Source organism: Nerophis lumbriciformis, linkage group LG01 (assembly GCF_033978685.3).
Source record: "Nerophis lumbriciformis linkage group LG01, RoL_Nlum_v2.1, whole genome shotgun sequence".
Lineage (NCBI taxonomy): Eukaryota > Metazoa > Chordata > Actinopteri > Syngnathiformes > Syngnathidae > Nerophis > Nerophis lumbriciformis.
In genome coordinates this window covers 61,102,501-61,129,409 of record NC_084548.2, presented here as the reverse complement: position 1 = coordinate 61,129,409, position 26,909 = coordinate 61,102,501, and the positions used below count along the sequence as shown (strand labels likewise).

The 26,909-nt window shown below is 40.4% G+C and overlaps 1 protein-coding gene across 1 annotated transcript in view; it reads right to left on the bottom strand.

The window, feature by feature from the left end:
• Nucleotides 1-20,201, bottom strand: part of LOC133614236 (uncharacterized) — a 69,347-nt gene extending 49,146 nt beyond the window's left edge. The window contains exon 1 of the mRNA XM_061972081.2: nucleotides 20,051-20,201. Coding sequence (XP_061828065.2) covers nucleotides 20,051-20,108 — 58 coding nt within the window. The 5' untranslated portion in view covers nucleotides 20,109-20,201. The remainder of the gene's footprint in view (nucleotides 1-20,050) is intronic.
• Nucleotides 20,202-26,909: the final 6,708 nt, after the last annotated feature.

Here is a 26,909-nt window from a genome sequence, read left to right as displayed (position 1 = left end):
GACTTTTGCTAGTGTTTATTTACGAGTTTGAATGCATAAAAAAGCATTGTTAATGAAAGGCAAAATTCCCCCAAAAATGTGTAGTTCCCCCTTTAAGACACGTCTTGACAATTAAAGGCATTTTTGCTCAAAAAGAGAATGCCTTGTTTTTCTTTGCAGTTTTGTTAATCCCTTGAATCAACCCCGCCTTTGAGAATAGTTGATGAGGCGTCGTTAGCCAGGGTTCTGTTCTGCATTAGCAGTGCTATTGTGTCATGAGCGCTCCAGTTTGACGGGAGATACTCCTCCCAAACATGTTGTTGTTTCTCGCCTGTCTAAGTCCGCATGGTCCACCGCTGTCTCGCACGATCACATGGCAGACGTCCGGCGCACAAAGGACGCACAGAGCGCCGGCGAAAGGTCCTCACGGAATCACATGCGCCGCAAATTCAGGAAAAAACTCCCAACCCTGCAGGCAAGATCTCAGTGTGGTGTGCTTCATTCCATCAATGATTGTCTTCGCCATAGAGGAGTCATTGTTGATTAGACAAAATGTTTCACTCCCAAAAAGTTTGGGTTTTCCCCGCCAGTGTGACACGAGCGTCCAGGGAGGAGTCAGATGACATCAACCCAAAGCTCGGTGGTCTTCATACTTGCTTGTCTGCGTCACAATGGAGCAGCAGTGGGGTGTGTGGAAGAAAACCACTCAAAAAATGTCACTATCAACCCTGGAAAAAAATATCGGACTTTCAACAATATGAACGTTCTGTGTTCGAGTCATTGTTTTCTATCGGACATTTTGAAGCCCCATTTAGGAATTTTCCCCCCATCATGCCTGGCGACTATAGCGTCACACTGACATGATGTCCACTGTTTATTTATATAGCCCTAAATCACAAGTGTCTCAAAGGGCTGCACAAAATGGGTTGGGTTGTACTTGTATAGCGCTTTTCTACCTTCAAGGTACTCAAAGCGCTTTGACACTACTTCCACATTTACCCATTCACACACACATTCACACACTGATGGAGGGAGCTGCCATGCAAGGCGCTAACCAGCACCCATCAGGAGCAAGGGTGAAGTGTCTTGCTCAGGACACAACGGACATGACGAGGTTGGTACTAGGTGGGGATTGAACCAGGGACCTTCGGGTCGCGCACGGCCACTCTTCCACTGCGCCACGCCGTCCCTAAAGTTGGCACAAGCCACAAAGACATCCTCGGAACAGAGCCCACATAAGGGCAAGGAAAAACTCACAACCCAGTGGGACGTCGATGTGAATGACTATGAGAAACCTTGGAGAGGACCGCAGATGTGGGTGACCCCCCTGTAGGGGAGACCGGATGCAATGGACGTCGAGTGGGTCTAGTATAATATTGTGAAAGTCCAGTCCATAGTAGATCTAACATAATAGTGACTGTCCAGTCCATAGTGGGGCCAGCCGGAGACCATCCCGAGCGGAGACGGGTCAGCAGCGCAGAGATGTCCCCAACCGATGCACAGGCGAGCGGTCCACTCTGGGTCCCGACTCTGTTGTCACAGATATTCTGTCTCTGATGGCGATGCTGATGTTAAATAGCAGACACTATCAAGAAATGATCTTGGAAGGTTCTACAAACATGACGCTACCACCGTACGTTTCCCACCCCTGCCTTCAGTGATGTCCTACTTTGTCCGATTTCAATAAATACCTCTCAAAATATCATAATTTATGTCGCCACATGACCACGGCTTGAAAAACATACACTATATTGCCAAATATAGTGTATGTTTATGAATAGGTATATAGGTATATGTATATGTATATATATATATATATATATATATATATATATATATATATGTATATATATATATATATACCAATATCTATATATACATATATACAAATATACATATATATATATATATATATATATATATATATATATATATATATACCAATATCTATATATACATATATACAAATATACATATATATATATAACAATCACAAGGCTTCTTTCAGGAACAAAAACCTGCGAAATGCCACAGAACTCAGCAAACACATTTGGGACCTCAAAGACAATAATGTTGAATATTCAATAACATGGCAAATTCTTGCATCCAGCACACCTTACAATAGTGGTAATAAAAGATGCAACCTATGCTTGAAAGAGAAACTGTTTATTATTTACCGTCCAGACCTGTCATCCCTCAACAAGCGCAGCGAAATTGTAACAGCATGCCGCCATAGACGGAAACACCTCCTAGGTAACACATGAGCCAATCACCACGCCCCTAGGCCAGCCTGTACCCACCCACTCTGTGCCCTATATAAACCATGGTATGCGAATGCTCCCATTAAAATCTCCTGACGATTGAGGGTACCCCCCCTCATGAAACAGGCCTGTAGAGATGAAATAGTCTTGTGATTTTTTCCCACACATACATATATATATATATATACCAATATCTATATATACATATATATACAAATATACATATATATATATATATACCAATATATATATATATATATATATATATATATATATATACACTATATTGCCAAAAGTATTTGGCCACCCATCCAAATGATGAGAATCAGGTGTCCTGATCACTTGGCCCGGTGTATAAAATCAAGCACTTAGGCATGGAGACTGTTTCTACAAACATTTGTGAAAGAATGGGCCGCTCTCAGTGATTTCCAGCGTGGAACTGTCCTAGGATGCCACCTGTGCAAAAAATCCAGTCGTGAAATTTCCTCGCTCCTAAATATTCCAAAGTCAATTTTATTATAAGAAAAGTGAAGAGTTTGGGAACAACAGCAACTCAGCCACCAAGTGGTAGGCCACGTAAACTGACAGAGAGGGGTCAGCGGATGCTGAAGCGCATAGGTGCAAAGACTTTCTGCACAGTCAGTTGCTACAGAGCTCCAAACTTCATGTGACCTTCCAATTAGCCCACGTACAGTGCGCAGAGAGCTTCATGGAATGGGTTTTCATGGCCGAGCAGCATTATCTAAGCCAGGGGTGTCAAACTCAAATACAGAGTGGGCCAACATTTTAAACTGAACAAAGCCGCGGGCCGAGGTTGAACAAATTAACCTTTTAATAGGGACCCAAACAAGTTTTGCATTGAATATTGAAGAAGCAAGGCTTATATAACTTTATAGTGACATGCAAAATCGAGTTTCAAATAATAATAATAATAATAATAATAATTAAAAAATATCAATGGCATATCAAATGAAATTTAAATAAAAATTGAATGCCTCTTTTCTATTTGCAGCCTTCTGAGGTAAATATCAACATTAACTTTTTCCACAGGCTAATAATAAATTTGAAAATAAAATAACAATAATGAATGAATCAAACATTCAAGCCTTGAAGTAGCAAGAGAAAGTGCATGAATAAAACGTTAATTATTGCTACACTGATTTGCTTTAACACTGAATGTGAAACAACGCAACGCTTATATAACTTAATAGTACGAAATCAACTTTCAAAAAACAAACGAAAAAACATCAATGGTATATTAAATACAATTTAAATAAAAAATGTAATGTCTCTTTTCTATTTGCAGCCTTCTGAGGTAAATATCAACATTAACTTGGTGGGCGGGGTTGGGGGGGCGGGGTTTGGTGGTAGCAGGGGGGGTATATTGTAGTGTCCCGGAAGAGTTAGTGCTGCAAGGGGTTCTAGGTATTTGTTCTGTTGTGTTTATGTTGTGTTACGGTGCGGATGTTCTCCCGAAATATGTTTGTCATTCTTGTTTGGTGTGGGTTCACAGTGTGGCGCATATTTGTAACAGTGTTAAAGTTGTTTATACGGCCACCCTCAGTGTGACCTGTATGGTTGTTGACTAAGTATGCCTTGCATTCACTTATGTGTGTGTAAAAGCCGCATATATTATGTGACTGGGCCGGCATGCTGTTTGTATGGTGGAAAAGCGGACGTGACGACAGGTTGTAGAGGATGTTGAAGGCAGTGCCTTTAAGGCCCGCCCCCAATAATGTTGTCCGGGTGGAAATTCGGGAGAATGGTTGCCCTGGGAGATTTTTGAGAAAATCGGGAGGGTTGGCAAGTATTGAGTATTAGCGGTTAATGCGGTGTTACAGTGGCACCGCCGCTGTATAATACCGGTGGGCCAGCTCTAATGTAAATTTGATGTTGCCTCAAGGGCCAAATGAAATTACACGGCGGGCCAACTTTGGCCCGCGGGCCAGAGTTTGACACCCATGATCTAAGCCGTACATCACCATGTCCAATGCAAAGCGTGGGATACAGTGGCACGTCGCCACTGGACTCTAGAGCAGTGGCGACGCGTTCTCTGGAGTGATAAATCACGCTTTTCCATCTGGCAATCTGATGGACCAGTCTGGGTTTGGAGGTTGCCAGGAGAACGCTACATTTCGGACTGCATTGTGCCGGAATTATGGTGTGGGGTTGTTTTTCAGGATTTGGGCTTGGCCCCTTAGTTCCAGTGAAAGGAACTTTGAATGGCACGAGTGGGGTCGTTAAAGTACGTTCCCACTACTATGTTGTGTAGTGTAGTAACAGATTAAAATAGTTTTTAATCGTATTTATTTTTATATTGTTTTTATATTGGTTCTATATTTATTTATTTTTTGTTTTTATTCAGTCATTGTTGGAGCTAAGGATAATATTTGATTATTGTTTTTAATATTGTTTTTAATATTGTTGTGCAGCACTTTGGGAACATTTTTGTTGTTTAAATGTGCCATATAAATAAAGTGTATTGGATTGGATTGGATTGCGTCAGGATACCAAAACATTTTGGACAATTCCATGGGATGGCACTTCTGTCATGTCTGTGTAATCATGTTTTGTTTTAGTCATGTCATGTTTTGTTTTGTTTAGTTATTGGACTCTTTAGTTTCTGGCTTTTCACTCCCTTGTCTTGTTTCCATAGTTACCCATTAGTTTCACCTTTTCCTCGTTTGGACTCATTGTGCACTCTTGTTTGTCACCATAGCAACCCATTAGTTTTCACCTGCCTTCACGACTCACGCACCTGTCTTTAATCATGTCACTATTATTTAAACCCATTGTTGCCAGGAAGTCTCCCTGGCGACATCATACCCGTCACAATCTGTTTACCTCTGCGCACTTCATGCCACGTCCAAGTAAGTTTTTGTTTATTAATGCCACAGTTAGTGTTTTTGTTTCATTGTTCATAGTTTCTGCCTTTGTGCAAGTTTTGTGTTTACAGCCAAGTTTTGTACCTCCACTGTGAGCGCCTTTTGTTTGTTTCTTTTTTTTGAGTGTTAAAATTAAATATGTCTTCACCTTCACGCCATTTCTGGTCCAAATCATTTGCACTACGGGAGAACAAACCTAGCCATAGTCCTAGTCCTGACAACTTCAAGTTCATATGTGAGTAAAGGCAGGTTGCCAAATACTTTTGGCAACATAGTGTATATACAGAAACACACTTGCGCACTACTGAGCATTGAAACACCTCAATATGTCGCTAGTGTACAAAACGGGCAGTTTTTTGGCACATTTAAATATCAATAAACCCGGATCGGACGCGGTACTGTCAAAACTAAAATATTTGTAAAAAACATATTGAATGTGAAAAAATATATTTGAACTCACAATTTGTAAAGCCATTTGTACCGCTCGTAGTTTGTTGATTCGAGTGGAAATGGCAGGCAAAACCATTTCACCGCCAGGACAGCTTAACTCGTTTCCGGGGTCGCCCGACCTCGTTTCACAAGATGTAGTTTCTCTTTAAATATCCTTCTTGAAAATGGCCTTGCAAATATATATCTGCCACCTACTCAACGTTTTGCTCTGCTTCTTTGTGGGTTAAAAAAGTCAGTACCGCTGATTTCTCCGCTGGCCGGGTATGACTCCGGTGCCACTTTCTGCTTTCGTAAATCCCAACTTGTGATTGGATACTTGTGAGTAACAATTACAGTCACCTTCAATGTAAGGCTACTGTCAACAACGTGTGATCTGATCGGCTATCGCAACTGTCTGTTAACTGAATGTCCTCCGTTCGTTAAACTGCACACTAATGTTGGTTCAGAAGGCCTCTGGCAGAATTCACACAGCACTGGCAACGAGCTAGCTGAATTCTGATTGGATAAAAGCTCTAACTTAAAAACAGCAACGCTGGAGCCTAATATGACATGAAGAGAATATGATGAATACTTTTGTATATTTATGAAAAGTAAATTAAAAATAATATTAACTTTTATTAATTTATGATCATAATTTATGTTAGGCCTTGCTGGCCCTGACGACACACCACTGGCTACCACCAAGAACGTATCGGGGTGGATGCAAGTCCCAGAGAAAAAAAAGGCCGGCGGGAGAGTTTTTTGGAAGGAAATAGTGTGGAACTATTTAACACTTTGAAACATTTCCCATTTGTTTAAATTGGAAATTCCTTTTTTTTTGGAAGGGGTGTGTTTTATGAAAAGCTTCATGTCCATCAGCGAAGAAAAATCTATACATTCACCGTTTTATAAGCCGCAGGGCTTAAAGTGCAGGAAAAAAAGTAAGCTGCTAATAGTCTGGAATTTACGGTAGATTTGACCTGAAAATACAATTGTCGTAGTTTCTTTTTTTTATTTTTTAAACAAATATTTGCGCAGAAAAGAAGATGTAACGCGCACATTTGTTCAGTACATATATACTTACATCTGCTACTGCGCCATGTGCACGTTGGTAAATCTCACTCCCTGAAAAGCTCAAGAGCAGTGCTAGCTCGGTAGCAAGCACGCTCGTCTCTAATACCAGCGACATACGTACCTTCAAGTCCCAGGTGGAAAAGCAACTGCAGGGACTGAACCACGCCGGTTACACTATACAGTAACTATAGCAAATATAACAAGGAAATGATACTGTCTCTTTAATAACAAACAAAAACAACAACGACAAGCTGAACTGTGCTGTATGCGCTGCTTTATCTAATGGAGGAATGTAGTTATTCATAAAACTGGTACCCAATGGTGTTAAAAAGTATTGATTTTCAATTGAGAATCGTTCCGAATCACATACACAGGAGTCCCTTTGGTGCCCTCACAAATTATCTGAAATCACGTGTTTGTACTACATTATATTCTAATCTTTGTATTTAATATTTACTATCTGACACATGTTCATCTTTTTAAAAGACATCCCACATGTTAAAATATTGCTGTTTTGGGGTCCAAAGCAAAGATTACATTAATTTTATTAATGTCATTGTGCGATGCTGATTTGCAATACATAATGTTGTATAATGTTGTGTACTATAGTAACAGCAACTACATATTGTTGTGTACTATAGTAACAGCAACGACATACTGTTGTGTACTATAGTAACAGAAACTACATGATGTTGTGTACTATATAAACAGCAACTACATGATGTTGTTTACTATAGTAACAGCAACTACATAATGTTATTTACAATAGTAACATCAACTACACTAGTTTCTACTTTCGGTTCTTATGGTTTGATGCGTTAGCACAGGATTAATGCGTGTACAAATTAGGTATTTTATACTTCAGAGTTTTTATCTATAAATTATTTATTTTGTTCAATCTTAGATAGGCTGTGGCCTAAAATGTAATGGAACATAGACACACAGGCAAAGTCTAAGTTCACGGTGTTTTTCAAACTGCACCCATTTTTTTCCTCTGAATTTTCAACTAACTTGAAGTGTTTTGGTCAAGAGCATTATTTGTGATTTTCAGAAAGTGCTTGTTCTATTTTTTTGGCCAAAGTAAAACGAAGAGAACAATCCGAAGTTGTCTTTATTTTTAAATTATCATGTTATCAGTTTGACACCCCTGATCTCATCAAAACATGTTTGTTTCTAGTGTAGACGACGCAGAAACGACAATAAATCAACTACAAACCCTGTTTCCATATGAGTTGGGAAATTGTGTTAGATGTAAAAATAAACGGAATACAATGATTTGCAAATCATTTTCAACCCATATTCAGTTGAATATGCTACAAAGACAACATATTTGATGTTCAAACTGATAAACTTTTTTTTTTTTGCAAACAATCATTAAGTTTAGAATTTGATGTCAGCAACACGTGACAAAGAAGTTGGGAAAGATGGCAATAAATACTGATAAAGTTGAGGAATGCTCATCAATCACTTATTTGGAACATCCCACAGGTGAACAGGCAAATTGGGAACAGGTGGGTGCCATGATTGGGTATAAAAGTAGATTCCATGAAATGCTCAGTCATTGACAAACAAGGATGGGGCGAGGGTCACCACTTTGTCAACAAATGCGTGAGCAAATTGTTGAACAGTTTTAGAAAAAACTTTCTCAACCAGCTGTTGCAAGGAATTTAGGGATTTCACCATCTACGGTCCGTAATATCATCAAAGGGTTCAGAAAATCTGGAGAAATCACTGCACGTAAGCAGCTAAGCCCATGACCTTCGATCCCTCAGGCTGTACTGCATCAACAAGCGACATCAGTGTGTAAAGGATATCACCACATGAGCTCAGGAACACTTCACAAACCCACTGTCAGTAACTACAGTTGGTCGCTACATCTGTAAGTGCAAGTTAAAACTCTCCTATGCAAGGAGAAAACCGTTTATCAACAACACCCAGAAACGCCGTCGGCTTCGCTGGGCCTGAGCTCATCTAAGATGGACTGATACAAAGTGGAAAAGTGTTCTGTGGTCTGACGAGTCCACATTTCAAATTGTTTTTGGAAACTGTGGACGTTGTGTCCTCCGGACCAAAGAGGAAAAGAACCATCCGGATTGTTATAGGCGCAAAGTTGAAAAGCCAGCATTTGTGATGGTATGGGGGTGTATTAGTGCCCAAGACATGGGTAACTTACACATCTAATGCTGAAAGGTAAATACAGGTTTTGGAGCAACATATGCTGTCATCCAAGCAACGTTATCATGGACGCCCCTGCTTATTTCAGCAAGACAATGCCAAGCCACGTGTTACATCAACGTGGCTTCATAGTAAAAGAGTGCTGGTACTAGACTGGCCTGCCTGTAGTACAGACCTGTCCCCCATTGAAAATTTGTGGTGCATTATGAAGCCTAAAATATCACAACGGAGACCCCCGGACTGTTGAACAACTTAAGCTGTACATCAAGCAAGAATGGGAAAGAATTCCACCTGAGAAGCTTAAAAAATGTGTCTCCTCAGTTCCCAAACGTTTACCAAGTGTTGTTAAAAGGAAAGGCCATGTAACACAGTGGTGAACATGCCCTTTCCCAACTACTTTGGCATGTGTTGCAGCCATGAAATTCTAAGTTAATTATTATTTGCAAAAAATAAATAAAGTTTATGAGTTTGAACATCAAATATCTTGTCTTTCAACCCATATTCAATTGAATATGGGTTGAAAAGGATTTGCAAATCATTGTATTCCGTTTATATTTACATCCAACACAATTTCCCAACTCATATGGAAACGGGGTTTGTAATTATTACGATTATTAGTTATAAATCATGAAAACAGTACAGTAATTTGACAATGATGTATACGCTTTTACTGCTGTTTACTTTTAAGTATGTGTGCTGTAAAACAAGTAAAACAACAACGCAAGGTTGTTTTTTTCTCCAGGTTTTGCTGCAAGCATGCGCTTTTTGAGGGACACTTCAAACTTTGAATTTCATTTAAAAAATCTAATTTTTTAAAAGAAAATAAGCCTCGAAACATTGCAATTTTTAATTCAGGCATCTTAGGCCACAAAAGTCTCAAAAAAGCCTGCCAAGGAGGGACCCTGGGATGCTTTCTGACACTCGCTTGCTGTTTGCATGTACTCGTCAAAGTGCTTATTTACTTCGCTCCTCTGCGTGAACACAACAAAGACATTCCCAATTAGAAGGGTCTGATGCCCCGCCCTCGAGGGGCCGATGACTTCACTGCTGCTACATTCCATGTGGCTTCAATTAAACCCCTTGATCGCCGTTTCCACGCCGAGAGCGAGACACAAGAAGAGGAGTCACATGCGCAGCAGGACGGGCTTGGATTACGCAGCTGTGGCCGCTTGAAGAAGTAGTGAAATTACAGTCGAACCTCCATTTACAAACCCCTCTATTTGATAACTTTTCCATTTACAAACTTTTAGCTGGAGCCAAAAATGCCTCCGTGTGAGAACCGTGTCTGCGCTTACGAACGCTTCATTCCTTCATTTTGTGTCACGCCTGCAGACGAAAATCAGGGCACAGCCTTGCTGAGGAGGCGGAGTCCATATTTTAGTATGCTCTGCTTTATCTATTGGAGGAATGTAGTTATTCATAGAACTGGTACCCAAAGGCATTAAAAAGTATTGATTTTCAATTGAGAATCGTTCCGAAACACACACACAGGAGTCCCTTTGGTGCCCTCACAAATGATCTGAAATCATGTGTTTGTACTACATTATATTCAAATATTTGTATTTAATATTTATTATCTGACACATGTTCATATTTTTAAGACATCCTACATATTAAAATATTGCTGTTTTGGGGGCCAAGCAAATATATTATATTAATTTCAATGTGCGATTCTGATTTGCAATACATAATGTTGTATAATGTTGTGTACTATAGTAACAGCAACTACATATTGTTGTGTACTATTGTAACAGCAACTACATATTGTTGTGTATTATAGTAACAGCAACTACATATTGTTGTGTACTATAGTAACAGCAACTACATACTGTTGTGTACTATAGTAACCGAAACTACATGATTTTGTGTACTATATAAACAGCAACTACATGATGTTGTGTACTATAGTAACAGCAACTACATAATGTTATTTACAATAATAACATCAACTGCATATTGTTGTGTACTATAGTAACAGCAACTATATGATGTTGTGTACTATAGTAAAAGCAACTACATAATGTTATTTACAATAATAACATCAACTGCATATTGTTGTGTACTATAGTAACAGCAACTATATAATGTTATTTACAATCGTAACAGCAACTACATGATGTTGTGTACTATAGTAACAGCGACTATATAATGTTGTGTAGTGTAGTAACAGGAACTATATAATGTTGTGTACTATAGTAACAGTAACTACATGATGTTGTGTTCTATAGTAAAAACTACATAATTTTATTTACAATAGTAACAACAACTACATGATGTGTACTATAGTAACAGCAACTACATAATGTTGTGTACTATAGTAACAGCAACTACATAATGTTGTGTACTATAGTAACAGCAACTACGGGATGTGGTGTACTATAGTAACAGCAACTATATGATGTTGTGTACTATAGTAACAGCAACTACATAATGTTGTGTAGTGTAGTAACAGTAAGTACATAATGTTGTGTACTTTAGTTACAGCAACTACATAATGTTGTGTACTGTAGTAAAAGTAACTACATAATGTTGTGTACTATAGCAACAGTAATTACATAATGTTGTGTACTAGAGTTACAGCAACTACATAATGTTGTGTACTATAGTAACAGCAACTACGGGATGTTGTGTACAATAGTAACAGCAACTACATGATGTTGTGTACTATAGTAACAGCAACTACATAATGTTGTGTAGTGTAGTAACAGTGACTACATAATGTTGTGTACTATAGTAACAATAACTGCATGATGTTGTGTACTATAGTAACAGCAACTACATGATGTGTACTATAGTAACAGTAACTACATGATGTTGTTTATTATATTAACAACAACTACATAATGTTGTGTACTATAGTAACAGTAAGTACATAATGTTGTGTACTATGGTTACATCAACTACATAATGTTGTGTACTATAGTAACAGTAACTACGGGATGTTGTGTACTATAGTAACAGCAACTACATTATGTTGTGTACTATAGTAACGGCAACTACATAATGTTGTGTAGTGTAGTAACATCCATTTTCTACCGATTATTCCCTTTGGGGTCGCGGGGGGCGCTGGAGCCTTTCTCAGCTACAATCCGGCGGAAGGCGGGGTACACCCTGGACAAGTCGCCACCTCATCGCAGGGCCAACACAGATAGACAGACAACATTCACACTCACATCCACACACTAGGGCCAATTTAGTGTTGCCAATCAACCTATCCCCAGGTGCATGTCTTTGGAAGTGGGGGGAAGCCGGAGTACCCGGAGGGGACCCACGCAGTCACGGAGTGGACATGCAAACTCCACACAGAAAGATCCCGAGCCCGGGATTGAACCCAAGACTACTCAGGACGTTCATATTGTGCTGCCCTAGTGTAGTAACAGTAACTACATAATTTCGTGTACTATAGTAACAATAACTGCATGATGTTGTGTACTATAGTAACAGCAACTACATGTTGTGTACTATAGTAACGACAACTACATGTTATATACTATTGTAACAGCAACTACATGATTTTCTGGTCTATAGTAACACTAACTACATGATGTGTACTATAGTAACAGTAACTACATAATGTTGTGTACTATAGTAACAGTAACTACATAATGTTGTGTACTATAGTAACAGTAACTACATAATGTTGTGTACTATATTAACAGAAACTACATAATGTTGTGTACTGTAGTAAAAGTAACTACATGATGTTGTGTAGTATAATAAGTGCATTTCCATGTCCATTGAATTAACATCTGGCGGAGACAGTACCCCTCATTATTCTGCAAACCAGCAGCATGCTCCACCATCTCATGATCTCTTCTCCTTTCAAAAGTGACCCTGACCTATTTTCATCAGTTCGGTGCGGCGTTCAGGGTCGCGACAAATGTTACTCTGCAGAAGTCATTGGACGGGGCTCAAACGAGAGTCAGAGTCAGGAATCACCCCCACGCAATTAGCGTCAGAATTACGGCTCTTTCAGGGGAGCCGGATCCTGAGGAGCCGTTCTTTTCTTTTTTTATAAAGGAAAACAAATCACTGTTATAAGATAAGATTTGGTTCAGAATAATTCTAATTTACACCAGTAAATTGCTGTCATCTTATAGTAAATATTGCATTAGGGCAGCGCTTCCCAATTATTTACTGTTACTCAAAAGAAGAAAATATTTTGCGCTCCCCCACTCTCTCTATAAATAGTATCATTTGTCGATATATTTGTTATAAGTACACCTCTGCATAACATTGTATCCTTATCAACATTAAAGAAAATAAAAAGAAAGAAGTATAGATCAACTTACAACATAGAATAATAATAATTGCCTGTAATTAAAAAAATTAAAATTAAAATTAATTCCTTGATTAAAATATAAAAAAATGTTGACCAACTCAAACCATTTGATATTGAAAAATACAATTTAATAAACTCAATATATAATAATAAATTCAAATTGATCAGCAGCATTAACGCAATATGTAAAGCATGTTAACCAACAAAACAAAAATAAATAAAACAATGTGTGCTGATTTTTATTATTAATCAAAATAGGGAAGTCAGGCTTAATGGCTACAATGAGCAGTGCACAGCTTTTGGAATGATACTGATAAAGCATGTTATCAATAGCCAGAAACCATCCGATCAAAGTTTGGCGCCATGCCACGCCCACATTTTAAGGCGTAAGCAAAATTCCTTCGCAATTTATCATCGCCCATCTGTCTTGTATCTCTCATTATGATCGCTGTTCATTTAATCCAAGTCCCTAGGAGGAGTTTGTTAAAGTACGACCCCATTTTTTTCACCGAAAAATGGTAGTAAACCATCCGATCAAAGTTTGTCGCCATGCCACGCCCACATTTTAAGGCGTAGGCAAAACTCCTTTGCAATTTATCTTCGGCCATCTGTCTTCATCTTTCATTATAATCGCCGTTCATTTGGTCAAAGTCCCAAGGAGGAGTTTGTTAAAGTACGACCCCTTTTTTTCATCGAAAAATGGCAATAAACCATCCGATCAAAGTTTGACGCCATGCCACGCCCACATTTTAAGGCGTAGGCAAAATTCCTTTGCAATTTATCTTCGGCCATCTGTCTGGTATCTCTCATTATAATCGCGATTAATTTGGTCAAAGTCTCGAGGAGGAGTTTGTAGTACGACCCCTTTTTTTCACCGTAAAATGCCCAACAACCATCCGATCAAAGTTTGTCGCCATTCCACGCCCACATTTTAAAGAATAGGCAAAATTATTTCGCAATTTATCATTGCTTATCTGTCTGGTATCTCTCATTATGGTCACGGTTCATATGGTCAAAGTCCCGAGGAGGAGTTTGTTAAAGTATGAACCCTTTTTTTCGCCGAAAAAATGGCCAACAACCATCGGATCAAAGTTTGGCGCCATGCCACGCCCACATCTTATGGTCTTGGCAAAATGTATTCGCAATTTATCATCGCCCATCTGTATTGTATCCGTCATTATAATCGTGGTTAATTTAATCCAAGTCCCTAGGAGGAGTTTGTTAAAGTACGACCCCTTTTTTTCACCGAAAAATGGCCAACAACCATCCGATAAAAGTTTGTCGCCATGCCACGCCCACATTTTAAAGCATAGGCAAAAAAAATTGGCAGTTTATCATTGCTTATTTGTCTGGTATCTCTCATTATAATCGCGGTTCATTTGGTCAAAGTCCCTAAGAGGAGTTTGTTAAAGTACGAACCCTTTTTTTCGCAGAAAAATTGCCAACAAGCATTGGATCAAAGTTTGGCGCCATGCCACGCCCACATCTTATGGCCTTGAAAAAATTCCTTCGCAATACATTTTTGCCCATCTGTTTAGTATCTGTCATTAAAATTGCGGTTCATTTGGTCAAAGTCCCTCGGAGGGGTTAGTTAAAGTATGAACCCTTTTTTTCACCGAAAAATGGCCAACAACTATCGGATCAAAGTTTGGCGCCATGCCACACCCACATCTTATGGCCTTGGCAAAATGTATTCGCAATTTATCCTTACCAATCTGTATTGTATCTCTCATTATAATCGTGGTTCATTTAATCCAAGTCCCTAGGAGGAGTTTGTTAAGGTACGACCCCTTTTTTTCACCAAAAAATGGCAAACAACCATCCGATCAAAGTTTGGCGCCATGCCACGCCCACATTTTAAGGCGTAGGCAAAACTCTTTTGCAATTTATCTATGACCATCCGTCTTGTATCTTTCATTATAATCGCGGTTCATTTGGTCAAAGTCCCAAGGAGGAGTTTGTTAAAGTACGACCCCTTTTTTTCACCGAAAAATGGCCAACAACCATCGGATCACAGTTTGTCACCATGCCACGCCCACATCTTATGGCCTTGAAAAAATTCCTTCGCAATACATTCTTGCCCATCTGTTTAGTATTTGTCATTAAAATCGCGGTTCATTTGGTCAAAGTCCCTCGGAGGGGTTAGTTAAAGTATGAACCCTTTTTTTCGCCGAAAAATGGCCAACAACCATCGGCTCAAAGTTTAGTGCCATGCCACGCCCACATCTTATGGTCTTGGCAAAATTTATTCGCAATTTATCCTCGCCCATCTGTATTTTATCTCTCATTATAATCGATGTTCATTTAATCCAAGTCCCTAGGAGGAGTTTGTTAAAGTACGACACCTTTTTTTCACAGAAAAATGGCCAACAACCATCCGATCAAAGTTTGACGCCATGCCACGCCCACATTTTAAGGCGTAGGCAAAACTCCTTTGCAATTTATCTTTGACCATTCGTCTTGTATCTTTCATTATAATCGCGGTTCATTTGGTCAAAGTCCCAAGGAGGAGTTTGTTAAAGTACGACCCCTTTTTTTCACCGAAAAATGGCCAACAACCATCCGATCAAAGTTTGTCACCATGCCATGCCCGCATTTTAAAGCATAGGCAAATTTTTTTCGCAACTTATCATTACTTATTTGTCTGGTATCTCTCATTATAATCGCGGTTAATTTGGTCAAAGTCCCAAGGAGGAGTTTGTTAAAGTACGACCCCTTTTTTTCACAGAAAAATGGCCAACAAGCATTGGATCAAAGTTTGGCGCCATGCCTCGCCCACATCTTATGGCGTTGAAAAAAATTCCTTCGCAATACATTCTTGCCCATCTGTTTAGTATTTGTCATTAAAATTGCGGTTCATTTGGTCAAAGTCCCTAGGAGGAGTTTGTTAAAGTATGAACCCTTTTTTTCGCCGAAAAATGGCCAACAACCATCCAATCAAAGTTTGTCGTAATGCCACGCCCACATTTTAAAGCATAGGCGAAATATGTTCGCAATTCATCATCGCTTATCTGTCTGGTATCTCTCATTATAATTGCGGTTCATTTGGTCAAAGTCCCTAGGAGGAGTTTTTCGCCGAAAAAATGGCCAACGATCATCAGATCAAAGTTTGGCGCCATGCCACGCCCACATTTTATGGTCTTGGCAAAATGTATTCTCAATTTATCCTCGCCCATCTGTATTGTATCCGTCATTATAATCGTGGTTCATTTAATCCAAGTCCCTAGGAGGAGTTTGTTAAAGTACGACCCCTTTTTTTCACCGAAAAATGGCCAATAACCATCCGATCAAAGTTTGTCACCATGCCACGCCCACATTTTAAAGCATAGACAAAAAAATTGGCAATTTATCATTGCTTATTTGTCTGGTATCTCTCACTGTAATCGCGGTTCATTTGGTCAAAGTCCCTAAGAGGAGTTTGTTAAAGTACGAACCCTTTTTTTCGCAGAAAAATTGCCAACAACCATTGGATCAAAGTTTGGCGCCATGCCACGTCCACATCTTATGGCCTTGAAAAAATTCCTTCGCAATACATTCTTGCCCATCTGTTTAGTATTTGTCATTAAAATCGCGGTTCATTTGGTCAAAGTCCCTCGGAGGGGTTAGTTAAAGTATGAACCCTTTTTTTCACCAAAAAATGGCCAACAACTATCAGATCAAAGTTTAGCGCCATGCCACACCCACATCTTATGGCCTTGGCAAAATGTATTCGCAATTTATCCTCACCCATCTGTATTGTATCTCTCATTATAATCGTGGTCCATTTAATCCAAGTCCCTAGGAGGAGTTTGTTAAGGTACGACCCCGATTTTTCACCGAAAAATGGCAAACAACCATCCGATCAAAGTTTGGCGCCATGCCACGCCCACATTTTAAGGCGTAGGCAAAACTCCTTTGCAATTTATCTTTGGCCATCTGTCTTGTATCTTTCATTATAATCGCGGTTCATTTGGTCAAAGTCCCTACGAGGAGTTTGTTAAAGTATGAACGCTTTTTTTCGCCGAAAAAATGGCCAACAACCATCGGATCAAAGTTTGGCGCCATGCCACGCCCATATCTTATGGTCTTGGCAAAATGTATTCGCAATTTATCCTCGCCCATTTGTATTGTATCCGTCATTATAATCGTGGTTAATTTAATCCAAGTCCCTAGGAGGAGTTTGTTAAAGTACGACCCCTTTTTTTCACCGAAAAATGGTCAACAACCATCCGATCAAAGTTTGGCGCCATGCCACGCCCACATTTGAAGGCGTAGGCAAAACTCCTTTGCAATTTATCTTTCGCCATCTGTCTTGTATCTTTCATTATAATCGCGGTTCATTGGGTCAAAGTCCCAAGGAGGAGTTTGTTAAAGTACAACCCGTTTTTTTCACCGAAAAATGGCCAACAACCATCCGATCAAAGTTTGTCACCATGCCACGCCCACATTTTAAAGCATAGGCAAAAAAAATTTGCAATTTATCATTGCTTATTTGTCTGGTATCTCTCATTATAATCGCGGTTCATTTGGTCAAAGTCCCTAGGAGGAGTTTGTTCAAGTACGAACCCTTTTGTTCGCAGAAAAATTGCTAACAACCATTGGATCAAAGTTTGGCGCCATGCCACGCCCACATTTTAAAGCATAGGCAAAATTCCTTTGCAATTTATCCTCGCCCATCTGTCTTGTATCTGTCATTATGATCGCGCTTCATTTAATCCAAAGTACGACCCCTTTTTTGGCCGACTTCTTGTTTGTTTTGAAATATAGGTTCTTGAGACTTTTACGTGCGTCCTGTCATTATAGAGGTCTCAAGGGATTTTTTTGATAACACGTGAATCTGGTGACAGGGGCTCATTTTCCTAAGTTTTAAGGGGGCGCTAGAGAGTTAATTTTAAAATTTCGTGTTCGGTTTATAAAAACAACAACTTTTTTGCCTTTCAGACTTGCATAAATTTGGTACGTTTTGTGGGCCTCCAGGGCCTTAGAAATTTGATCGAAGTGGGAGAAAACTAATACACGGACCAATTACAAAAGGGCTCTCGCAGCCTTTGTTACTCGGGCCCCAAATGTTCTCTCCTGGAACTTTCCACAACTTCTTTCTCTACTTTACGAATGTAAGAACGTGTCTTCACACTTCAGGAGATGTCAGACTGAGAGTGCTTAATAACCTTTGAGCAGTTCTTTGCTCGTGGAACTCAAACTGCTCCCCTCACTACCAGGGGGTGATCAAGGGTGATGGGTCAAATGCAGAGACTAATTTCACCACACCTAGTGTGTGTGTGACAATCATTGGTACTTTAACTTAAACCATCATCCGGTCTTTGACCTGCGACCCCGCCCTAATTACGTGCACGCATCGGGGACAACTTCATTTCCTGTTTTACAAAAGTTGCAGGGCCCAAACTCCACAAGCATGGACAAGATTTGAAAATGTGTGACGTGCGATACCACTGATTGTCTTTCCCAGTTGATACAGAGTACAATTCAAGCTGGTATCAATACCGATCCAAAAGCGATAATTTGTGCAAATGTTCCTAGTGTGTCTGCTAGAATTGAAAAAGCTGTATATTTCAAATAATAACAAAGCAATAAGAATACAATAATTTATGTAGTACTATTTAATAAAAAATTATGTAATATATAATATTTGTTTTACTATTTATTATTTATTTATTAATACATCCTTTATTATATTTTATTTATTATAATTATTGTTATTATTTTTTGTTGTTATCATATAGTATTTGTTATATTATTATTATTTATTTGCTATTATATTTGTTATTATATTATATTTATTATTATTATTATTATATTTTATTATTATTTATTATATTTATTGCTATATTGTATTACTATTATTATCATTTATTATTATTTATTTATTTATTTCAAACTCGACGGTGAGTAACAATATAGCCAAGCTAATACAACAGAAAAAACAAGAGGACAAAATCGCACAACGTAAACAAAAATGGTGTTTCAAAAACAACAACTAAAGGAAGCGAGCATGAACATGGTAACGTGAAAATACCGATAACGAGTACAATTCAGGCTGGTATCGGTGATACCGATGCGATACTTTGTGCGAATGTTCCTAGTGTGCTCGAATTGTTAAAGTTGTGTATTTCAAATAATAACATAGCATTAAGAATACAGTTATTTATTTGTTACTATTTCATAAAAATAATTTACTATATAGTATTTGTTATATTATTTATTATTATTATTATTATTATTGTTGTTATTATTATTATTATTATTATTATATTTTATGTATTATTATTATGTGTTATATTTATTAGTATGTTTTATTATTAATATTATTATAATTCATTATTAAATATTTATTTATTTAAATTCTGAAGTATAATAATATATCCATTATTATATTTTATTTATTATAATTGTTGTTATTATATTATTATTATCATTATTTATAAAATAAGTTGTTATATAGTATTTGTTGTATTATTTATTAATATTATTATTATTATTGTATTTATTATCATATTTTATGTATTATTATTATGTATTATATTCATTACTATATTTTATTATTATTATTATTATTATCATTTATTATTATATATTTATTTATTTAAACTCTGAAGCATATTGAGGTAGTGAATAACAACATAGCCAACCTAATACAACAGAAAAAACAAGAGGACAAAAACACACAAAGTAATCAAAAATGGCGTTTCAAACCAAAACAAAAGGAAATTGTAACATAATAAAAGCATTGAAATAAATGAATTATTGAGAAGTATTATTAGAACAAAAAGTAGGGTGAAAATACTGAACCTCATACTTTTTTACTCTGTGTTCCTGTTAATGATGCACATTATTTAAAATAATTGCAGTGTTTTGAGTTGGGAATCGATATGACAGCAGAAATATCTGCTATCGGCGGTTTCGATATTTCAGTATCGATCGGCACATCACTATCGAAGGCAGAAAATGTCCAAAAATCATGAACTTACCGCGCAGCAACAGCGTGCAGAGCGCCAGGACCACGGCCATGCTGTGGATCCGCCACATGGTCAGAGGGAGTTGTGAGTGCGTGCTGCTGAGGGGGGAAGGAGGAGATGGAGAGGACTTTCCTGTCAGGTCTGAGTGAGCGGGACAGACAAGCTGGATAAAGTCCGCCTTGTGCTCTGCAGTTCTTTATATGCCTCCCCTGCTCTCTCTCTTTCTGTGTGTGTGTGTGTGTGTGTGTGTGTGTGGGTGCGTGTGTGTGTGTGTGTATGTGCGCTGACCACACCCCTTTTCAGTTATGCCGTTTCCCCGCCGTTCAACCGTCCTGCTTCCTCCCGTCATTTTTAGCTCGAGATAATGTTTGTGACGTGTGGAGAACTTGTCCTTACAAACCCACAGGACCTGACCTCTAAACTGGAATGTGCCGTAAACTCCGGTACTGTAAGCCGCTACCTTTTTTGTGACGCTTTGAACCCTGTGGCTCCTAAGACCGTGCGGCTAGTTTATGGATTTTTTTTCGAGAACAGCCATGGTAAAAAATCAAATACACTGAAAAGGGTGTTTCATTGTGCTATGGCGCCATCTGTTGGATGAGTATGCTCACTACAGGTGTCTTTCGTTTAACGGGTAGTGCTTTTATTTGAATTTTTTTTACAACCCGCAGTGTCGTGTTGGTCTTCCAACTATCAATAGCGTTTCTACTCATATATATTCTTCATTCAACAAGTTCTACAATATAACTAAAACAATTCTTACCTACTAAAGCGTCCCATGTGTGTCCTGCTGGCCCCACTATGGACTGGACTCTTACTATTATGTTGGATCCACTATGGACTGGACTCTCACAATATTATGTCAGACCCACTCGACATCCATTGCTTTCGGTCTCCCCTAGAGGGGGGAGGTTACCCACATATGCGGTCCTCTCCAAGGTTTCTCATAGTCATTCACATCGACGTCCCACTGGGGGGAGTTTTTCCTTGCCCGTATGTGGGCTTTGTACCGAGGATGTCGTTGTGGCTTGTGCAGCCCTTTGAGACACTTGTGATTTAGGGCTATATAAATAAAGATTGATTGATTGATTGATTGATTGATGTGTGATGTCTGTAGGTAGGAGTGTTTTCATGCATATTTATACGTGGTGTCGTAATGTAATCAAGCCAGCGTCGTTAGCATTAGCTAATATGCTAGCACGTTTACGAGTGTCTGTGTTAGTATTATTAACTTTCAACTGCATTCTTTTTGTATTGTTTCAGTTTCACAAATTCCTCAGTAAATTCACCAAAACGTCACCGTGGAGTTATTGAGTCTGAGAGCTAGCATGCGCAGCTTGTCGGTCCATGACGATGACTTCTGTTTTGTTTTAATCAACCGTTTTACTGCCGTGTTACAAACACCGTTTGGAAACGATTAAAGTATGTAAATACACTTTCTGTGTAAATAAGTCATTTAACAAGGTATATATTTGCAGCTTATAGTGCGGCTGATATATGGAACAAAAATTTTTTCCATAAGATTTAGTGGGTGCGGCTTATATACCGGTGCGCTTTATAGGCCGGAAAATACGGTACTAGTAGTGGGTGTGTTGCGTGTGTGATCTACCAAGACTGCACGTGTGATTGCAAAGTGGTGCAGACCGCCTTATTTAAATGAGGATGTTGCGTGTACTAACACGGCTTTCACCATGGAGACACTCATTTAATGCACATTCATGTTAGTGTGCTCCTCCCTGTGATGTTTTGTTATGTTTTCAAACATTCAGCAGACATGTACCACTTTTTATGGGCATTTTACAAACCCCGTTTCCATAAGAGTTGGGAAATTGTGTTAGATGTAAATATAAACGGAATACAATGATTTGCAAATCCTTTTCAACCCATATTCAATTGAATGCACTACAAAGACAACATTTTTGATGTTCAAACTCATAAACTTTTTTTTGCAAATAATAATTAACTAATTAATTAGTTAATTAATTTCATGGCTGCAACACGGGCCAAAGTAGTTGGGAAAGGGCGTGTTCACCACTGTGTTACATGGCCTTTCCTTTTAACAACACTCAGTAAACGTTTGGGAACTGAGGAGACACATTTTTTAAGCTTCTCAGGTGGAATTCTTTCCCATTCTTGCTTGATGTACAGCTTAAGTCGTTCAACAGTCCAGGGGTCTCCGTTGTGGTATTTTAGGCTTCATAATGCGCCACACATTTTCAATGGGAGACAGGTCTGGACTACAGGCAGGCCAGTCTAGTACCCGCACTCTTTTACTACGAAGCCACACTGTTGTAACACGTGGCTTGGCATTGTCTTGCTGAAATAAGCAGGGGCGTCCATGGTAACGTTGCTTGGATGGCAACATATGTTGCTCCAAAACCTGAATGTACCTTTCAGCATTAATGGCGCCTTCACAGATGTGTAAGTTACCCATGTCTTGGGCACTAATACACCCCCATACCATCACAGATGCTGGCTTTTCAACTTTGCGCCTATAACAATCCGGATGGTTCCTTTCCTCTTTGGTCCGGAGGACACGACGTCCACAGTTTTCAAAAACAATTTGAAATGTGGACTCGTCAGACCACAGAACACTTTTCCACTTTGTATCAGTCCATCTTAGATGAGCTCAGGCCCAGCGAAGCCGACTGCGTTTCTGGGTGTTGTTGATAAACGGTTTTCGCCTTGCATAGGAGAGTTTTAACTTGCACTCACAGATGTAGCGACCAACTGTAGTTACTGACAGTGGGTTTCTGAAGTGTTCCTGAGCCCATGTGGTGATATCCTTTACACACTGATGTCGCTTGTTGATGTGGTACAGCCTGAGGGATCGAAGGTCACGGGCTTAGCTGCTTACGTGCAGTGATTTCTCCAGATTCTCTGAACCCTTTGATGATATTACGGACCGTAGATGGGGAAATCCTTAAATTCCTTGCAATAGCTGGTTGAGAAAGGTTTTTCTTAAACTGTTCAACAATTTGCTCACGCATTTGTTGACAAAGTGGTGACCCTCGCCCCATTCTTGTTTGTGAATGACTGAGCATTTCATGGAATCTACTTGTATACCCAATCATGGCCCCCACCTGTTCCCAATTTGCCTGTTCACCTGTGGGATGTTCCAAATAAGTGTTTGATGAGCATTCCTCAACTTTATCAGTATTTATTGCCACCTTTCCCAACTTCTTTGTCACGTGTTGCTGGCATCAAATTCTAAAGTTGATTATTTGCAACAACAAAAAAATGTTTATCAGTTTGAACATCAAATATGTTGTCTTTGTAGCATATTCAACTGAATATGGGTTGAAAAGGATTTGCAAATCATTGTATTCCGTTTATATTTACATCTAACACAATTTCCCAACTCATATGGAAACGAGGTTTGTACATGAAGTCCTGCGGTGCATATCAAATGAATTAGTTTCAATCAGCCCCTCAAGTCCTCGATTACACAGTGGTTCTCAAACTTTTTTCACCAAGGAGCGCCTTAGAAAACACTTGGCTCTCAAAGTACCACCATAATGAACAACATTGAAATACAGTAGCGTAGTAGGCCTAATTTATTCATTAAAAATAAGGCAGAGATTTTGCTTAAAAAGTCTATTTATCATTTTGGCCACTGTGGCATTACACACCGTTTGAAGGGTAACACTGTGTTGGAATATAGGAAAATAAAACACTGTACTTTATATCAAATTAATCTTTAATCTGTAAGACAACCCCACACCATAATTCCTCCTCCACCACATTTCACACTCAGCACAATGCAGTCCGAAATGTAGCGTTCTCCTGGCAACCTCCAAACCCAGACTGGTCCATCAGATTGCAAGATGGAAAAGCGTGATTCATCACTCCAGAGAAGGCGTCTCCACTGCTCTAGAGTCCAGTAGCGACGTGCTTTACACCACTGAATCCCACACTTTGCATTTGACTTGGGGATGTATGGTTTAGATGCAGCTGCTCGGCCATGGAAACCCATTCCTTGAATCTCTCTGCGCACTGTACGTGGGCTAATTGGAAGGTCACATGAAGTTTGGAGCTCTGTAGCAACTGACTGTGCAGAAAGTCTTTCTATTATACGCTTCAGCATTCGCTGACCCCTCTCTGTCAGTTTACGTGGCCTACCATTTCGTGGTTGACTTTGGAATATTTAGGAGCGAGGACATTTCACGACTGGATTTGTTGCACAGGTGGCATCCTATGACAGTTCCACCCTTGAAATCACTGAGCTCCTGAGAGCGGCCCATTCTTTCAGAAATGTTTGTAGAAACAGTCTCCATGCGTAAGTGCTTGATTTTATACACCTGTGCCAAGTGATTAGGACACCTGATTTTCATCATTTGGATGGGTGGTCAAATGCTTTTGGCAATATAGTGTATGTATATATGTATGTATATATATCTATCCATCCATCCATTTTCTACCGCTTATTCCCTTTGGGATCGCGGGGGGCGCTGGAGCCGATCTCAGCTACAATCGGGCGGAAGGCGGCGTACACCCTGGACAAGTCACCACCTCATCGCAGGGCCAACACAGATAGACAGACTACATTCACACTCACATCCACACACTAGGATCAATTTAGTGTTGCCAATCAACCTATCCCCAGGTGCATGTTTTTGGAGGTGGGAGGAAGCCGGAGTACCCAGAGGGAACCCAGAGGGAACCCACGCAGTCACGGGGAGGACATGCAAACTCCACACAGAAAGATCCCGAGCCCGGGATTGAACCCAAGACTACTCAGGACCTTCATATTGTGAGGCAGATGCACTAACCCCTCTTCCACCGTGCTGCCCTATATATATATATTGTGGCGGGCACTAGGACCATGCTCACACTCAGCAGAATGGGTGTGGTTTGTGTGTCTTCTTGGGCACACTATAAAAGTGCATATTTTGTATTATTGTACATTCTCATGTTGGCAGTCTTACAATAAAGACCTGAGAGAAACAACGCTGTGTTTCTTGCATTTGCCACATTGGTGACCCCGACAATGTTTCACGCAGAAGAGGAAGCAGTGTCTTCATCGGCCATGTCGCCCCAACTCCAGCAACCTGCATTGCCCGCGGGGACAAAGCTTCCGGAGTTCTGGCAGAGCGACCCGGCATCATGGTTCCAGCACATCGAGGCACTTTTCCACCTGCGAGGAATCGCCGGCGACGACTCCCGGTATTACTTGGTCGTAACAGCCCTCGACCAGGCGACCACTCGCCGCGCAATGCAGCTGTTGCGAACGCCTCCACAGCGCGACAAGTACGCTGCACTAAAGAATCTTCTACTTCGGAGATTTACTCTAACTGACGCTGAGAGAGCAGATAGACTTCTTTCCCTGCCGGGTTTGGGCGATAGCACCGCCGTGGATTTAATGGACAGTATGCTGTCGCTGCTGGGCTCCGAGGAGGGCGGGTTCATTTTCCCGCATCTTTTCTTGCGGCAGCTACCACCTGCGGCCCGTGCGGTGCTAGCTAACTCCACTTCTTTGGCCTCTGGCGATTACCGGGGCTTGGCTGAAGAAGCTGACCGGGTGCTTCTGGCTTCCAGACGGTTTGCCGTGAAGAGCGTAGAAGCGCCTCCCCTGCAGACGATGGAGAACGCGGACCCAGCGGTAGTGGCGGGAGTCGCTACCCGGAAAAGGCGCGAAGCGAGCCAGTGCTTCTTCCATCAACGATTTGGCGCCAAAGCGCAACAGTGTGTTCCTCCATGCTCCTTCACGGCCCCGGGAAACTCCAACGCCGGCGTTCAGTAGCGGCTGTGGGCGCCGGCGAAGCAAGCGAGCTGCTCTTCATCGCCGACTCATCGTCAAGGAGACGTTTCCTGGTGGACTCCGGCTCGCAAGTCAGCCTGTTACCTGCCACGGACGCGGACAAGGCGACAGGTGGATGTGGGCCGCTGCTGAATGCCGCCAACGGCTCATCAATCGACACTTTTGGCTCCAGGTTGGTGACTGTGTGCTTCCATGGACGCAAATTCCAGTGGGATTTTGTCGTCGCTGCCATCACGGTCCCCATTATTGGCGCGGATTTTCTGTGTGCTAATGGACTGCTTGTTGATATTGCTAACCGCCGATTGATTGATGCTGTGTCTTTTTCAACTTTTACATGTCAGGCGGGGGGACTTGGACCGTTAACACACGCTAATTATTTGGTATCTGGTGACGTTTTTCAGCGTTTGCTGGCGGATTTTCCGTCATTAATCACTCCCGCTTTTTCTACCGCGGACACTAAACACGGTGTTGAACATTTCATTCCCACGGTGGGTCCGCCAGTTTTTGCGCGCGCGCGCCGTCTTGACGCAGCTAAATCGACCATTGCTAAAGAGGAGTTTGCTACTATGGAGCGTTTAGGCATAGGTAGGCGTTCTAATAGCCCGTGGGCCTCGCCTTTGCACATGGTGCCTAAGTCAGACGGTTCCTGGCGGCCGTGTGGGGATTTTCGCCGCCTTAACAACATCACAACGCACGACCGCTACCCTATTCCGCACATCCAGGACTTTTCGGCGCGCCTGGCTGGCGCCGCCATTTTCTCGAAGGTAGACTTAGTTCGTGGTTATCACCAGGTGCCGGTGCGTGCTGAGGACGTGCCCAAGACCGCAGTAATAACCCCGTTTGGGCTTTTTGAGTTCCTGCGTATGCCTTTTGGCCTGAAGGGGGCAGCACAAACCTTTCAGAGATTAATGGACTCAGTTTTGCGCGGCCTCAATTTTGTGTTTGTTTATCTCGACGACATTTTGGTGGCGAGTCCTTCAGCCGAGGAGCACCAGGCACACCTAACACAAGTGTTCACGCGTCTAGACGAGCACGGCCTGATCGTCAATCCTTCTAAATGTCAGTTTGGGCTGTCAGAGATCGATTTTTTAGGTCACCGTATTTCGTCAC